Below are 17,754 nucleotides of genomic sequence, written 5' to 3'. Positions count from 1 at the left end.
CTGCCACGGGGCTGTAAAATTCCACCCCATGCGTGTGGATGTCAGGTGGTGATGGGACAAAGTTCAGCTTTCTTGGTTCATAGTCAAAGAGCTACATTCACAATCTAGACACATAAAAAAATGATTACTTGGGCAAGAAACTAGAGAACAAGGAGTTCCTGTAAAACAATACCCCAACATTAGCAAATGCCTTCAGGTCAATCAGGGCAAAAAGCAGAATGCAAAATACCCCCACAATGTCTAATGTCACAATGACAAATTCATCACAGACGAACACAATTACTAGAAGTAACTTTTTGATTTGTTCTACTGCTACTAATTCCCTTGATGTAGACACAACTGGCTGTCCATTTTATATCAATGCTGCTTGCAACTACAGAAACTATTGTAAGGTAACTTGAAACATAATGTTGATATCCTTTCTAACAACTCATGGCTATATCTACAAGATGTGTCAACCTAATAGATTGAACAATATACAAACATGATGGGACCTAAAGGGAACTAACCTTGTACACTAAGAGCTGAGCTAAATGTCACTGTTGCATTGTAGGAAAATACTTTTTAAATTATTTAACTACAAGGAAGGCCTCCATACTAATTTGTTTTTCTTCCAATTTCTTAAAAACAGAACTTTAACCATCAGTGATTGCAAAAGCAAAACACAGATCTCAGCATTGTTCAAACATGCAGAAATCCACCTGAACATATGTATGAGTGTAGAGGCCACTAACGTGGCTGGCTGGAAGACGTGACAAATGGCCTCTGTTAGGGTTCAGTTACCTGAGTTTAGAAACATAACATCTTTTGAAAAGCAGACAGTGCTTGGTGGAGCTGAAAATCGGTGGTCCCTATTTCATGCCCACACCGAGAGTGGAGTGGGACCTGTTCTGCACCAGAATTTGAAAAGCCTGACCTACAGGTTGGCAGCGACATTAGTATAAACACAACTAGGGCACCCGCTAGGTGGGAGGACAAGAAATTGCAATGCTGGTCAGCCCAAAAACTCAGCCAGTAGCTTGGCCTTTGTGGTCAGACAATGTAAGGAACCCTGACTCTTCTGCTTTGGCAAGCGGCACTGCCACTGCCTTCATGTGGGCACATGGTACAGCAAGGTCACCAATCCTGGTATTCCAATATATGGAATTGTCATATTAATCCTATTTGGTTTTTTTTGTGGATGCTACCTGAAAGGTGGGAAATGAAACAACTGTCCTTCCCCGCCTACTCTGTCTTTTGAAACCCCAGACACAGAGAAAATAGGGCAGAGACCCAAAGACGTCCCCAATTTCTGCTCACATTAACGCCTTACCACCACAGCGATCCCTAGTCTGTCCCAACAATGCCATCAGTGACCTAGACAGGCTGAGGAAATTCAGTGCCCATATGTTGAAATGAGCTTATTATCTCTGTTATATTAGTCAACATTTCCTGATAGAAGTGGCTAATTCACATCGCTCCACTGGCGCTGTCTTGCTAACCTGAAGAATGAGCCAACTGTTCGCGCCCAAGTGAAAAGTTTTATTTTACAACCAGTATCCCGCATCTCAATAAGCACATAAAGAAGACAATGTTCAGACAATATCTCAAACTTCCTTAGAATCAATTTTTGTAAATATTTGGCAAGTGCAAAGGAAAAGACACAAGTAAGAATTGCATTCTAAAAATCTGTAAATACTATTACATCTTTCATGTCATGAAAACAGGCTCCTAAATGTTTTGATAATTGATGCAGAATATCAGATGGCAGTAAGTTTTTATCCATAGAAAGTTCACTCATAAATTGTCCTTTTCACCAGACACCCTGCAGAGAATGTTCAGGGTCTAACATAAGCACATGTGAGACTCATTACTCAGCAATAATGCTAAAATGATACTTCTTCTTTGTCTTTTTCTTAAGCTAACAGGAGATTTTACTTGTAATTGAAGTAAATGTATTAAAATCACAACATGTTTTGAGCAGAGTAAACAGAAATAAAAAAGTACGGTAGCATTCTGTTGTCTGTACCTCTGACCAATCCAGTGCAACCCACTGTGGTGGGCAGGACTGGTTGTTACAGGGCTCTTTCTCAATGGGCCTGTGTGTTAGGCAATGGCTATCATCAAGGGTTTCTTCCTCAGAGGGACCGATTTTCCTAATGCACAGTACAGTTCGTATACGCATTCCACCATCGCATGTCTTGCTGCATTCAGACCAATCTCCAATAAACCATCTGCAAATCAAAGAAGATAAGTTTAGGATAGTACAGCACCGGGGCCCATTCACTCCATCAAGCCTGGGCCACCTTTTCAAAAGAGCTATTCAAAGTGGCCTACTCCTCTGCTCTTTCCGTAGAGCCCTGCATTTTTATATGTCCCCAATTCCTAACGTCACTTTGAATCTGAAAAATAAATGTTAAAACTACACTTATTGCAGTCACACAATTAAAATCTTGAAACATTTGTATGAAAATTCAATCTAAGCAATATTTCATTGCCGCAAACTTGTTCAGGACTGGGAATCTCCTGTGCCACTGAAAGTGAATGGAGTTTTGGCTGGAATGCCAAACTCCCCATTCTCACTTGCAGCAGGGCAGCCATGGACAAGATCGGAGAATCCCACCATATGAGCCTGCATAAACGTGTTGGCCAAAGATGCCATTTATGACGGCAGAAGGAACTAATGCCATTTCACCTTTTCAAGAATTGGGGCAACAGTTATGCAGGAACTCTTGGGTAACTAAGGCAAAGGCCTTCCCATAGTCCATTTCTGAAAAGTCTGTCAAGCAAAAGTTTCCTCTTCTGAAATATGAAAATATGAATTACAAGGGTAAGTTAGCTAGTAATATAAAAGAAGATTGCAAGAGTGTTTTTAGATATATAAAAGGTAAGAGAGAGGCAAGAATGGACATTATACTGCTGGAAAATGAGGCTGGAGAAGTAGTAATGGGGCACAAAGCAATAGCAGAGGAACTGAATGGGTACTTTGTATCAGTCTTCACAGTGGAAGACACCAGTAACATGCCAGAACTTCAAGAGAATCAGGGGGCAGAGGTAAATGTAGTGGCCATCACTAAGGAGAAGGTGTTGGGGAAGCTGAAAAGTCTGAAGGTGGATAAATCACCCGGACCGGATGGACTACACTCCAAGTTTCTGAAGGAGATAGCTATTGAGATTGTGGGGGCATTGGTGGTGATCTTTCAGGAATCACTGGAGTCAGGGAAGATCCCAGAGGACTGGAAAAAGACTAATATAACACCCCTTTTTAGAAGGGAGGGAGGTGATGGGAAATTACAGGCCAGTTAGCCAGACCTTGGTCGTGGGTAAGATCTTGGAGTCCATTATTAAGGATGAAATTGTGGAGTACTGGGAAATGCATGGTAAAATAGGGCTGAGTGAGCATGGCTTTGTCAAAGGCAGGTCAGGTCTGACAAATCTGTTAGAATTATTTGAGGAGGTAACAAAGAAGTTAGACAAAGGAGAGCCAGTGGACGTGATTTATTTGGATTTCCAGAAAGCCTTTGACAAAGAACCTTACAGGAGGCTGCTAAATAAGCTAAGAGCCAATGGTGTTAGAGGCAAGGTACTGGCATGGATAGAAGATTGGCTGACAGACAGAAGGCAGAGAGTGGAGATAAGGGGGTGCTTTTCAGGATGGCTACTGGTGACTAGTGGTCACAGGAGTTAGTGTTGGGACCATAACGTTTCACTATATACATTAATGATCTGGAAGATGGAACCGAGGGCATGGTTGCTAAATTTGCGGATGATACAAAGATATGTAGAGGGACAGGTAGTGTTGAGGAAGTGGGGAGGCTGCAGAATGACTTGGACAGGTTAGGAAAATGGGCAAAGAAGTGGCAGATGGAATACAATATGGGAAAGTGTGAGGTTATGCACTTTGGTGGGAAGAATAAAGGCATAGACTATTTTCTAAATGAGGAAAGGCTTTGGAATTCTGAGGCACAAAGGACATGGGAGTTCTGTTCAGGACTGTCTTAAGGTTAACATGCAGGTTCAATTGGTAGTTAGGAAGGCAAATTCTATGTTAGCGTTCATTTCTGGAGGGCTAGAATACAGGAGTAGAGATGTACTGCTGAGGCTGTATAAGGCACTGGTCAGACCCCATTTGAAATATTGTGAGTAGTTTTGGACCCCATACCTAAGGAAGAATGTGCAGGCCTTGGAAGGAGTTCAGAGGAGTTTCACAAGAAAGATCCCAGATATGAAGGGTTTGTCATATGAGGAGCGGTTGAGGAGTCTGGGCCTATACTCAATAAGAGTTTAGAAGAATGAGGGGGGATCTAATTGAAACTTACAGAATACTGAGAGGCTTAGATAGAGTGGAAATGGAGAGGACGTTTCCACTAGTGGGAGAGACTAGAACTCGAGGCACAACCTCAGAGTGAAGGGACGCTACTTTAAAACTGAGATGAGGAGGAATTTCTTCAGCCAGAGGGTGGTGAATCTGTGGAACTCATTGCCACAGAGGGCTGTGGAGGCCGGGTCATTGAGTGTCTTTAAGACAGAGATAGATGGGATCAAGGGTTACGGGGTGAAGGCAGGCGAATGGGGATGAAAATCATATCAGCCATGATTGAATGGCAGAGCAGACCCGATGGGCCGAATGGTCTAATTCTGCTCCTATATCTTATGGTCTTATGAATCTGTGCTTTTTTTAGGTTATTATTATACAGATGATCCATAAGTTTACTCCTGATAACGAATTTCACTAGTTTGCTTGGTATTGAAGTAAGACTACTCCAGTTAGTTTCCTGCATCTGCTTTGCAGCCATTTTTGAACATGGCACCATATTATTGTTTCCAATTGCCTCGTACCTCCTCAGTATTCAACTCTCTGGTGAGTACATTAATGATTCAAAACTTTCTTATCACACTGGGATAAATAATATCACTGGGCCTCATTTGTTTTGAGCTGATTTAGTTTGTTGGAACTTGCATTCCAATTACCTTAAAGTATTTAATTCTGTTTAGGTTATTCAGGGAGGCATTTTGCTCGTGTCTTCCCTTGTGAAGAAGAATCAATTGTACAGACATCCTCTATTTCAGTCCCATTTGCTTCTTTTAGAGTGCTTGCCAATTCTCTGACTGCCCTCTTATTGTTGAAATATTAAAACAAATCTTAATGTTATGTTACAGTCTGCAGCTATGTTTTCCTCCATGTCTCTCTCTTACCCCTCTGACCACCTTGTTAACATTTTTCTCCAAGTTCCTCCATTCATTCCAGTCAGTTCTTTCCTCTGTGTATTATTTATACAGGTTGCCCTTCCTCTTTATTTTGCTTCTGATTTAGGGTCATGCTTGTTTAGTCTAAGCTTGCTGACCTTAGGCATGCATTTCTCCTGCGTGTTCAGCAGTATGTATATTCCACTTATCTGCTGAAATGTTATGGAACAAGCCCTGTCAATCAACTTGCACAAGCAGTTTCCTCATTGTTTTTAAAGTAGCCATTTTATTATTAAAAACCTTGTGTCTGGCCCTTTGTGTTTCTCGATCTCAGATCACAATGAATGTGGTACTTCTGTGGTCACAATCCTCTAATGATGCCACAGACGCCATTTGCTGTATGGTTACTTACCATATCATTACAAAGTCACAATGTACACTGCCTCTCGTAGCTTTCTGCACACACTTGGTCAAGGAGCAATCGTGTAACACAGACGCCAAAATGCTTGGGTGTTTCCAAACTATTGAAATCACCCAGTAAAATAACTTTCCTGTTTACACACGCCTTCCTTATCGCTTATAGAATAAACTGTCTTCCATCTTTTTCTGACCTAGTAATCTAACATGTTTTGTCTTTCACATTAAAGATATCCAACCAGAGGAATTCATTCTGTAACTTTTCAACTCCCAGAGGATCAACTTCATTAACCTCCCGTGTATCTCTGACATATGGGGCTGCACTACCCCCTTTCCTGTCTGCTACTTTTTTTCTGACACTATACTCATGTATGCTGTATTCATTACAATCCTCTAGGGTCAACCTTGTTTCTGATATTCTTATCACATTGTGTTCCTTACTGCTACAGCAGCCTCCAGTTCCAGCATCTCATCCCCAAAGCCTCTAGTATCCATGTATATATATTTTAATTATAGATTTGCTTCCTTTCTTGTCCCTGTGTCTGTCTTGCCTGGAATCTGGCTCCTGTTTGTCTCTAAGCCTGTGTGCCCATACGTGAGTATTGACTACCTTCCACCCGGTGATCCGTCTTGTCTGGGATCTAATTTCCTCTCTGCCCTCCCCCGCTGCCTATCTGGTTTAAATTATTCCCACTAGCTGTCTCTCCTGGAAGTCTCGTATTCCTGCTTTATTTAGGTACAAGTTCTTGTACTAGTCCTCAATGCCCCAGAATTATTCTGTTACTTATAATATTAACATTATTTTCTCACCAGGTTGATGCCACTTTCTTACAGCCTCAAATTCCTTGGTCATCCCTTTTCTGCATACCAGAATATACCAAAGAATATTACTTTGCATTCCTGCTGCATGTTCTGGAGAAATCCTCATGTGATCTTAAGGCCTGTATATTATTTCTCCTTGTCTGCTTACCGCCACATGAATGGCCACCACCTGGTCCCTTCCTGTCCACTTCTCCTAGCTCGACTATCTTTTCCTTAATATGAATTAGCTCCAGGTAAGCAAGTTATTGGAGTATCTGAACAGAACATTCCTGTGCCACATAGATTGCAGGGCTGATTCCTGCATGTGATTCTCACTGTGGAACCTGATGCATTATTCAAAACAACAAGCAATTGCAATTATTTAGCGCCTTTAACATAATCAAACATTCCAAGGTGCTTCTCCAGAGTGCGATTAGGTAAAATTTGACATTGATCTAGATAGAAAAATATTAGAATGGGTGGCTAAAATCTTGACCCAACAGGTAGGTTTTGAGAAAGAAAGGGAGGTAGAGAGGCAGGGTGGATTATGGAAGGGAATTCAGAGCTTAGAGTCTAAGTAACTGAGAGGACGGCAACGATATAAACATATTTACACATGGATTAGGAGCAGGAATAAGCCATTTGGCCCATCGAGCCTGCTGCACCATTCAATAAGATCATGGCTGATCTGACTGCAGCCTCAACTCCACTTTCCTTCCTACCAGTTATGCCTTTTACTCCGCTGTCAATCAAGAATCTAACTAACTCAGCATTAAATAACTCTGCCTCCACCGTTCTCTGGAGAAGAGAGTTCCACGTACTCATTACCCTCGGAGGGAAAAGATTTCTCCTGGTCTCCGTCTTAAATGGGAGACCCCTTATATTTAAACTGTGTCCTCTCAATCTAGTCTGCCCCACACAGGGAAAGTATCCTCTCAGCACCCACCCTCACAAGTTCCCTCAGGATCTTATATGTTTCAATAAGGTAATCTCTCATTTGGCATGGGGATGGGTTATGGAGTGGAGCTGCAGTAGAGGGTGATACACAGCCAAATACAGAAGAGAAACGTTGTCAGTCTGGGAGGCAGAGCAAAGATAGGCACAGGGGAACATGGCAAGGCTGGATGGTATTTATTTAATGCAAAGAGTCTTACAAGTAAGACAGATGAACTGAGAGCACTGATTAACATATGGAATTATGATATTATTGCTATCGCAAAGACAGGGTTGAGGGAGGGCTGGAGGGGCAGCTCAATATTCTGGGATATAGAACATTCTCATGGGATAAGAGGTAGGGGTCTTTTAAGGAGCAGTTGATAGGACTGCAGGACAGGCATGTGCCTGTAAAGAGGAAGGATAGGAAAGGTAGGATTCGGGAGCCGTGGATAACCAGTGAAATTGTGGGTCTAATCAAAAAGCAAAAAGATGCATACATGAGGTCCAGGCAGCTAAAAACAGATGGAGCACTGGATGAATACAGAGAAAGTAGAAAATAACTCAAACAGGGAGTTAGAAAGGCAAAAAGGGGTCACGAAATGTCCTTGGCAGACAGGATTAAGGAGAATCCTAAGGCATTTTAGACATACATTAGGAACAAGAGGGTTGTTGGGGAAAGAATTGGACCTCTCAGGGACAAAGGAGGGGAGTTATGCTTAGAACCAAAGGAAGTAGGTGAGATCCTAAACGAATACTTTGCATCAGTATTCACAAAGGAGAGGGACATGTTGACTGGTAGTGTCTCAGAGAGATGTGTTGACCCGTTAGAAAAAATCTCAATTACAAGGGAGGAAGTGTTAGGTTTTTTAGGAAACATTAAGACAGACAAATCCCCAGGGCCAGATGGCATCTATCCTAGACTCCTCAGGGAGATGAAATTTCTGGGTCTCTAACAGAAATCTTTGTCTCTTCACTGGACATAGGTGAGGTCCCAGAGGATTGGAGGATAGCAAATGTGGTCCCGTTATTTAAGAAGGGTAGCAAGGATAACCCGGGTAATTATAGGTCGGTGAGCTTGACGTCCGTGGTAGGGAAATTGTTGGAGAAGATTCTTAGAGATAGGATATATGCGCATTTAGAACTGAATAATCTCATCAGCGATGGACAGGCATGGTTTTGTACGAGGGAGGTCATGCCTCACAAATTTGGTTGAGTTTTTTGAGGAGGTGACAAAAATGATTGACGAGGGAAGGGCCATGGATGTCGTCTATATGGATTTTAGTAAAACGTTTGACAAGGTCCCTCATGGCAGGCTGGTGCAAAAGGTTAAATCTAACGGGATAAAAGGTGAGCTAGTTAGATGGGTGGAGAACTGGCTTAGCCATAGAAGACAGAGGGTAACAGTGGAGGGGTTTTTTTCCGGTTGGAGGTCTGTGACTAGTGGTGTTCCGCAGGGCTCTGTACTGGGAACTCTGCTGTTTGTGATATATATAAATGATTTGGAGGAAGATGTAGCTGGTGTGATCAGTAAGTTTGCAGACGACACAAAGGTTGCTGGAGTTGCAGATAGTGATGAACATTGTCAGAGAATACAGCAGGATATAGATAGGCTGGAACATTGGGCGGAGAAATGGCAGATGGAATTTAATCCAGACAAATGCAAAGTGATGCATTTCGGTAGATCTAATGTAAGGGGGAGCTATACAATAAATGGCAGAACCATCAGGAGTATAGACACACAGAGGGACCTGGGTGTACAAGTCCACAGATCCTTAAAGGTAGCAGCACAGGTGGAGAGGGTGGTCAAGAAGGCATATGGCATGCTTGCTTTTATTGGACGGGGCATAGAATATAAAAGTTGGCATATGATGTTGCAGCTGTATAGAACGTTGGTTAGGGCACCTTTGGAATACTGTGTCCAGTTCTGGTCGCCACACTACCAGAAGGATGTGGAGGCTTTGGAGAGAGTACAGAAAAGGTTTACCAGGATGTTGTCTGGTATGGAGGGTCTTAGCTATGAGGAGAGATTGGGTAAACTGGGGTTGTTCTCCCTGGAAAGACGGAGGATGAGGGGCGACCTAATAGAGGTGTATAAAATTATGAAGGGCATAGATAGGGTGAACAGTGGGAAGCTTTTTCCCAGGTCGGAGGTGACGAACACAAGGGGTCACGGGTTCAAGGTGAGGGGGGCAAGGTTCAACACAGATGTCAGGGGGACATATTTTACACAGAGGGTGGTGGGAGCCTGGAATGCACTGCCAAGCAAGGTGATTGAGGCAGACACACTGGGATCGTTTAAGACTTATCTAGATAGCCACATGAACAGACTGGGAATAGAGGGATACAAACGAATGGTCTAGTTGGGCACATGAGCGGCGCAAGCTTGGAGGGCCAAAGGGCCTGTTCCTGTGCTGTATTGTTCTTTGTTCTTTTATTCAGGCGAGATGGAGCAGGCGAGGGAGGGGAGGGTGTTAGAGAGGTGGTGTAGCAATATTGATTAAGGAGTCAATTACTGCAGTGAGAACGGATATCTTATCAGACTCTTATTAAATTGAGGTCAAGTGGATGGAACTTAAAAACAAAAAGGGGCAATCAGATTTCTGGGAGTGTACTATAGACCCTCGAACAATCAGGGAGAGATAGAAGAGCAGGTATGCAGGCAAATCTCAGAGGAGTGTAAGAACAATAGGGTAATAATAACAGGAGATTTAAATTGCCCCAATATTAATTGGGGTAGGCAAAGTGTGAAAGATTTAGAGGGGGCAGCATTCTTAAAGTGGATTAGGGAAATTTTATTGAGTCAGCATGTAGTAAGTCCTACAAGAGAGAGGGCAGTACTGGATCTAATATTAGGGAATTAAGTCAGGCAGGTGGTACAAGTGTCAGTGAGGGAGCATTTTGGTGATAGTGACCGTAACTCAGTAAGATTTAACGTAGTTATAGAGATGGACCAGAAATAAAGGTTCTGAATTGGGGGAGGCCGATTGTAACAGGATAGGACAGGATCTGGCCAAAGTGGACTGGGAGCAGGAAAATCTACATCAGAGCAGTTGGAATTATTCAAAAAGAAAATAGAGAGGGTACAAAGCAAACATGCGCTTGTAAAGGTAAAGGGTGGGACCAAAAAGTCCAGAGAACCTTGGACGTCAAAGGATATACAGAATTGGATAATGAAAAAAATGGAGGCTTAGGGCTCAAAACAGTGGATGCCCTGGAATAGAGAAAATGCAGGGGATTACTTAAAAAGAAATTAGCAGAGCAAAGAGAGGGCATGAAAAACACTGGCAGGCAAAATGAAGGACAATCCGAAGGTGTTTTATCAGTATATTAAGGGCAAGAGGGTAACCAGGAAAAGAGTAGGGTCCATTAGGGACTAAAGTGCAATCTGTGTGTGGAGCTGAAAGACATAGGTGAGGTATTAAATAAGCATTTTGCAAGCGTGTTCACTATGGAAAAGGACAATGTAGGTATAGAAAGCAGGAAGGGGGACTGTAATATAATTGAACAGATTAGCTTTGAGAAAGTGAAAGTATTAGTGGTTTTAGTGGACTTAAAAGTGGATAACCCCCCTGGCCCAGATGGGCAGCATGGTGGCACAGTGGTTAGCACTGCTGCCTCATAGCGCCAGGATCCCGGGTTCAATTGCAGTCTTGAGTGACTGTGTGGAGTTTGCATGTTCTCCCTGTGTCTGCGTGGGTTTCCTCCAAGTGCTCCGGCCATGCTAAATTGTCCCTTCGTGTCCCAGGATGTGTAGATTAGGGGATTAGTGGAGTAAATACGTGGGGTTATGGGGATAGGGCAGGGGGGGTGGGCCTGGGAAAGACACTCAGTCGATGAGTCAGTGAAGACTTGATGGGCCAAATGGCCTCCTTCTGCACTGTAGGGATTCTATGATTCTACAAGATGTATCCTAGATTGGTGTGTGAGGCTGATGCTAATTCTCAAATCCTTTCTGGCCACAGATGAGGTGCTAGAGGACTGTTTGTGGTTTATATAACTGATTTAGAATTGAATGTAGGAGGGTTGATCAGTAAGCTTGAGGATGATACAAAAATTGGTACGGTGATAAATAGTAGGAGATTACAGGAGGATATAGATGGGCTGGTCAGATGGGCTGATCAGTGGCAAATGAAATTCAATCCAGATAAGTGTGAGGTGATGCATTTGGGCAGGACAAACAAGACAAGGGAATACATGATGAATGCAGGACCCTGGGAACACCGAGGGTCTGAGGCACCTTGGTGTGTGTGTACACTGGTCCCTTAAGGTAGCAGGACAGGTGGATAAAGTGGTTAAGAAGGCTTATGGTATACTTGCCTTTATTACCCAAGGCTTACAGTTTAAGAGTAGGGAGGTTATTCTGGAAGTGTATAAAATGTTGGTTAGGCCACAGCTAGAGTATCATGTGCAGTTCCAGAATCCACATTATAGGAGGGATGTAATTGCACTGGGAAGGAGAGGAGATTTACTTGAGTGTTACCTGGGCTGGAGAGTTTTAGTTACGAAGAGAGATTGGAGAGACTGGAGTTGTTTTCCTTGGAACAGAGGACACTGAGAGGGGACATGATTGAGATGTGTGAGATTATGAGGGGCACTGATAGAGAAGACAGGAAACAATGTTTTCCCTTGGTAGACGGACGGATCAATGATCCGAGGGCAGAGATTTAAGGTAAGGGGCAGGAGGTTTAGAAGGGATCTGAGGAAAAACTTTTTCACGCAGAGGTTGGTGGGAGTCTGGAACTCTCTGCCTGAAAGGGCGGTGGAGGCACAGATCGTCATAGCATTTAAGAAGTATTTAAATGTGCACTTGCGATGCCAAGGCATACAAGGCTATGGACCAAGTGCTGAAAAATGGGATTAGAATAGGTAGGTCGTTTGTCTTTGACTGGCTAGGTCTGATAGGCCAAAGGGCCTTTTTTCTGTGCTGTACACCTGTATGACTGGAGGACAGCTAACGTAGTATCATTATTCAAGACGGGAAATAGGGAAAAAGCCAGTGGTAGAGGAATTATTGGAGAAACATCTGAGGGACAGAATTAATCTCCACTTGCAGGGGCAAGGATTAATCAAGGATAGTCAGTACGGCTTTGCCAGTGGGAGATCATGTGATGAATGTTTTGAGGAGGTGACAGGTTGTGTAGATGAGGGCAGTACATTTGATGCAGTCAACATGGACTTCAGTGAGGGCTTTTGACAAAATCCTGCATGGGAGACTGGTCAAGAAGGTAAGATCCCATGAGATCCAGGGCAATTTGGCAAATTGGATCCAAAAATTACTTAGTAGTAGGAGGCAGAGGGTGATGGTTGAAGATTGTTTTTGTGACTGGAAACCTGTGTCCAGTGGCATATATCAGGGATCAGTGCTGGGTTCCTTGTTATTTGTAGTATACATTAATTATCTAGACGTGAATGTGGGCGGTATGATCAGCAGGTTTGCAGATGACACGAAAATGAATGGTGTGATAAATAGTGAGAAGGAGAGCCTTAGATTACAGGACGATATAGATAGGCTGGTCAGATGGGCAGAACAGTGGCAAATGGAATTTAGCCCTGAAAAGTGTGAGGTCATCCATTCTGGGAGAACTAACAAGGCAAGGGAATACACTATGAATGGTTGGACATTAGGAAGTACAGAGGACCAGAGGGACCTTGGGGTGCATGTCCATAGATCTTTGAGGGCAGCAGGACAAGCAAATAAGATGGTTAAGAAGGCATTTTGGGACATTTGCCTTTATTAGCCAAAGTACAGAATATATGAGCAGGGAGGTTATGATGGTGCTGTATAAAACACTTGTTAGGCCAGAGCTAGAGTTCTGTGTGCAGTTCTGTTGCTGCACTATAGGAAGGATGTGATTGCATTAGAAAGGGTGCAGATGAGATTCACCAGGGTTCATAGAATAGAATCATAGAATCCCTACAGTGCAGAAGGAGGCCATTCGGCCCATCGAGTCTGCACCGACCACAATCCCACCCAGGCCCTACCCCCACATATTTACCCGCTAATCCCTCTAACCTACGCATTTTAGGATTCTAAGGGGCAATTTTTTTAACCTGGCCAATCAACCTAACCCGCACATCTTTGGACTGTGGGAGGAAACCGGAGCACCCGGAGGAAACCCACGCAGACACGAGGAGAACGTGCAAACTCCACACAGACAGTGACCCGAGCCGGGAATCGAACTCGGGACCCTGGAGCTGTGAAGCAGCAGTGCTAACCACTGTGCTACCGTGCCGCCCCTTGCTGGATATAGCACTTGGGGCAAATGGGATCAAAGGTTCGGGGGAAAAAGCTGGATTAGGCTATTGAGTTGGATGATCAGCCATGATTGTAATGAATGGTGGAGTAGGCTCAAAGGGCCAAATGGCCTCCTCCTGCTCCTACCTTCTATGTTTCTATGTTGCCTGGGCTGAAACGTTTCAGCTATGAAGAGAGGCTGGTTAGGCTGGAGTTGTTTATCTTAGAGCAGAGAAGGCTGAGGGAAGATTTATGACGGACATAGATAAAGTAGATAGGAAGAAGTTTTTCCCCCAGTAGAGGGGTCAATAACCAGGGGGCATAGATTTAAGGTAAGAGGCAAGAGATTTAGAGGGGATTTGAGGAAAAACTTTTTCATTCAGAGGGTGGTGGGAATCTGGAACTCACTGCCTAAAGAGGCGGTAGAGGCAGCAACCCTCACAACATGTAAGAAGTATTTAAATGAGCACTTGTAACACCATAGCATACAAGGCTACAGACCAAGTGCTAAAAAATGGGGTTAGAATAAATATGTGCCTGATGGCCACACAGGCATGATGGGCCAAAGGGCTTCTTGCTGTGCTGTAAAATTCCATGACTCTAAACTATGATGGGCACACGCTCGGACTGTCCAAACTTTCCTCATAAGATAATCCCTTCATCCCAGGAATCAGTTGAGTGCACCTTCTCTGAACTGCTTCTCGTGCAACTATATCCTTTCTTAAATAAGGAGACTAATGCTGCATAAAGTACTCTAGATGTGGTCTCACCAATGCCCTATACATCTATATATGTAGCAAAATGTAGCAAAACCCACTACTTCTATATTCATTCCATTTACAATAAACAACTTCCCATTTCCCTTCCTAATTACTTGCTGTACCTGCATACTAACTTTTTGGAATTCATGCACTCGGAACCCCAGATCCTTCTGTACCTCACAACCTCTCTCCATTTTGATCATATGCTGCTTTTATATTCTTCCTGCCGAAGTGTCACATGATTTGCCTAGCAGCAACATTAACAAGAATTTAAAAAGACCTTAAAGGTAGAAATCTGCCTAGCAACAGTAACAAGAATTTAAGGTCTGAGAAATAGAAATTTGCATAACAAAAGTAACAGCCAGCATTTCCTGGGGCAGGTAATGCTCTAAATGTGATCAGGGCATTCGGAAGGCATGAGAGCGTCTAAAAATGATCAAATGTGAATTACTCTCAGAGTAGAAATAGTTTACTTAGAAGACTGCTAGAGACTGCTATAGAAATGTTAAATTCCACAAGCAGAAACAGTCTGCACCTCACAGCCAAAAGGCTAAGACCCATTTCACAGCCAAGGGATCATGTAATATATTTTACTTCTCAGAGAAGCTGGAGTGTTGGAGCCAAGGCACTGCAGGAAACCTTCGTAAAGGCAGTTTTAATATATTTGCTGGACAGGAATAGATGTTTCCCAGGCTTCACCATCAGCCCTCTATTTTGTGCTAACAATGAGCTGGATTTGACTTATAGAATTATTTAATTTTGATGTTGTTTGGGAAAGGGATGTCTTAATGAGTTCAGGAATTATAGATACATTTTGGTACAAGGGGTAATTTCACCATAAACTGTATGTGTGTTTAATTATTAATGTACTTCAGTGTCTTAGCATATTGTAGTCTTTTTTGTCGTGTTTTTTTCTTTTTAGTTAATAAATATTCTTTAATAAATGTTTATACAACAACTGGATTGGTTCCTGACTGGGTTTTATGTGACTCCTCACAATATTCCATAAAAACTACACACCACCACGAAGCGGTGCTTCAAATTGGGACACCCTCACCGGTAACATCAGCGTGGTTCATGACAATTGGACAAATTCACGCTTTCCCACTAATGGAAATAGAATGTAATTTTGACCCGTGATTCATATTTCAACAGTCAGCTTCTGCTGATTTAAATTGCTGTAGATGGAAACACTGTTATTGTTTCTACACTTCACAAAGTTACATGGAAAACATTTGCAAACTTACTCTGGTGGACATGGTTCACTGTTGCAAGCTCTCTGAGTTTCTGGTGGCTTACTGTCAAGGTCACAATAACTATTCTGGACAATGGAATTGTCATCTAATCTTTTACAAACTACTTCTTGTTTCTGAGCACCTGTAAAATAAGAAGTGTTTTTATCCTTTTTTGTTAAGATAAGTACATTCTTTAAATAAAGAAAATATATAATCATCATTTTTTTTAAAAATCATAATATTAAGGGATAGGCTGGCAGTCTTAGAAACATGTTTGTTTCTCTTTGGATCTACAGCATATATCCTGAATCTGTCTAGCTGTGCAATATGTTTTGTTACAAAAAGAACAAAGAATAAAGAAAACTACAGCACAGGAACAGGCCCTTCGGCCCTCCAAGCCTGTGCCGATCATGATGCCCTAACTAAAAAAAAACCTTCTGCCCTTACCCGGTCCGTATCCCTCTATTTCCTCCCTACTCATGTACCCATCCAGATGTAATTTTCAAAAGAGCCAGATGAGCAAATGTTTTAATGAAGTAGATATGTTTATGTTTTCCAAGCTTGATTTTGGTTAGAGAGGGAGTCCAGCCAGAACAAAGCACAAAGGGGAGAAGGCAGGAGAATGGGGATAAAAAACTTCAGCAAGGCCAATGCGCCTAACCAGACAACACGAGGGAGAATGGAATAGGATTGTTGATTGGGTGAAATGGAGTAAATTGGGAGGAGCCTCGAGAATCATAGCCATAATTGAATGGCAGAGCAGACTCTTTGGGCCGAATGGCCTAATTCTGCTCTTATATCTTATGGGTTTTTGACATTACCCAACATTTTCTTACATGACAATGTACCTTGCAAATTAGATCTGTGATGGATAGTGCACACCAATGTTTTCATTTGTGCTTGTGCTGTGAGAACTCAGAAAAAGTGGCTTCATTTCTAACAATTAATCAGTGAGGGTGAGAAGGACAACCTTCAAGAGGAAATTGAGAGGCTAGTGAAATGGAGTGACACAATTTAATGCAGAGATATATGGAGATGCATTTTGGAGGGAGTAATTAGGGTAGGCAATGCAAACTAAATGGCAAATGTTTAAAAGGGATGCAGAAAAACCTGGAATGTGCATGCAAGATGCTGTACTACATGTACATGTAACATCCAAAAATAATGTGGGATCTGTGACAAAATGTATTTCTGAACTTGCAGGGGCCCTGGCAGACATATTTAAAATGTCAGTATTCACGGGGGAGGTGCTGGATGAGTGGAGGGGGCTCATGTTGTTCCGTTGTTTAAAAAAGGTTCCAAAAGAAATCCGGGAAATTATAGGCCAGTAAGTTTGACGTCGGTGGTGGGCAAGTTATTGGAAGGTGTGATAAAGGATAGACAGGGACTTATTAAGGAGAGTCAACATGGCTTTGTGCGTGGTAGGTCATGTTTGACCAATCTATTAGGTTATATAAGGTATTGGTGAGGCCGAATTTAGAGTATTGTGTACAGTTTTGGTCACCTAGTTACAGGAAGGATGTAAATAAGGTTGAAAGAGTGCAGAGATGGTTCACAAGGATGTTGCCGGGACTTGAGAAGCTGAGTTACAGAGAGAGATTGAATAGGTTGGAACTTTATTTCCTGGAGCGTAGAAGAATGAGGGGAGATTTGATAGAGGTGTATAAGATTTTGATGGGTATAGATAGAGTGAATGCAAGCAGGCTTTTTCCACTGAAGCTAGGGGAGAAAAAAACCAGAGGGCATGGGCTAAGGGTGAAAGGAGAAAAGTTTAAAGGGAATATTAGGGGGGGCTTCTTCACGCAGAGAGTGGTGGGAATGTGGAATGAGCTGCCGGATAAAGTGGTAAATGCGGGGTCACTTTTAACATTTAAGAAAAACTTGGATGGGTTCATGGATGAGAGGGGTGTGGAGGGATATGGTCCAAGTGCAGGTCAGTGGGACTAGGCAAAAAATGGTTCGGCATAGACAAGAAGGGCCAAAAGGACGGTTTCTGAGCTGTAATTTTCTATGGTTCTATGGAGTGTACCAGCTCCTGAACAAAGAAAATATAGAGTTACATTTCAGGTGCAAAAGCAGATTCAAATCGGAAATAAGCCTAAAATAATAACTTTCATTAAAAATGATTACATCAGAGTTAGCTGATCACACAGGTAAGCAGGCCATCACCACTGAAGACTGTTGGCTGAATATGTCACAGATG

At 42.6% G+C, this 17,754-nt stretch overlaps 1 protein-coding gene across 1 annotated transcript in view; it reads right to left on the bottom strand.

Moving 5' to 3' along the window:
• Positions 1–17,754, bottom strand: part of adamts6 (ADAM metallopeptidase with thrombospondin type 1 motif, 6) — a 268,724-nt gene that overhangs the window by 9,707 nt on the left and 241,263 nt on the right. The window contains exons 21-22 of the mRNA XM_078218220.1: positions 15,564–15,693; positions 2,009–2,213 (exon numbers count right to left, since the gene is read on the bottom strand). Coding sequence (XP_078074346.1) covers positions 2,009–2,213; positions 15,564–15,693 — 335 coding nt within the window. The remainder of the gene's footprint in view (positions 1–2,008; positions 2,214–15,563; positions 15,694–17,754) is intronic.

The sequence above is a fragment of the Mustelus asterias genome, chromosome 1 (genome assembly GCF_964213995.1).
Source record: "Mustelus asterias chromosome 1, sMusAst1.hap1.1, whole genome shotgun sequence".
Taxonomy (NCBI): domain Eukaryota; kingdom Metazoa; phylum Chordata; class Chondrichthyes; order Carcharhiniformes; family Triakidae; genus Mustelus; species Mustelus asterias.
The sequence above is the reverse complement of the archived record's forward strand: the minus strand, read 5'-3'. Positions and strand labels throughout refer to the sequence as shown.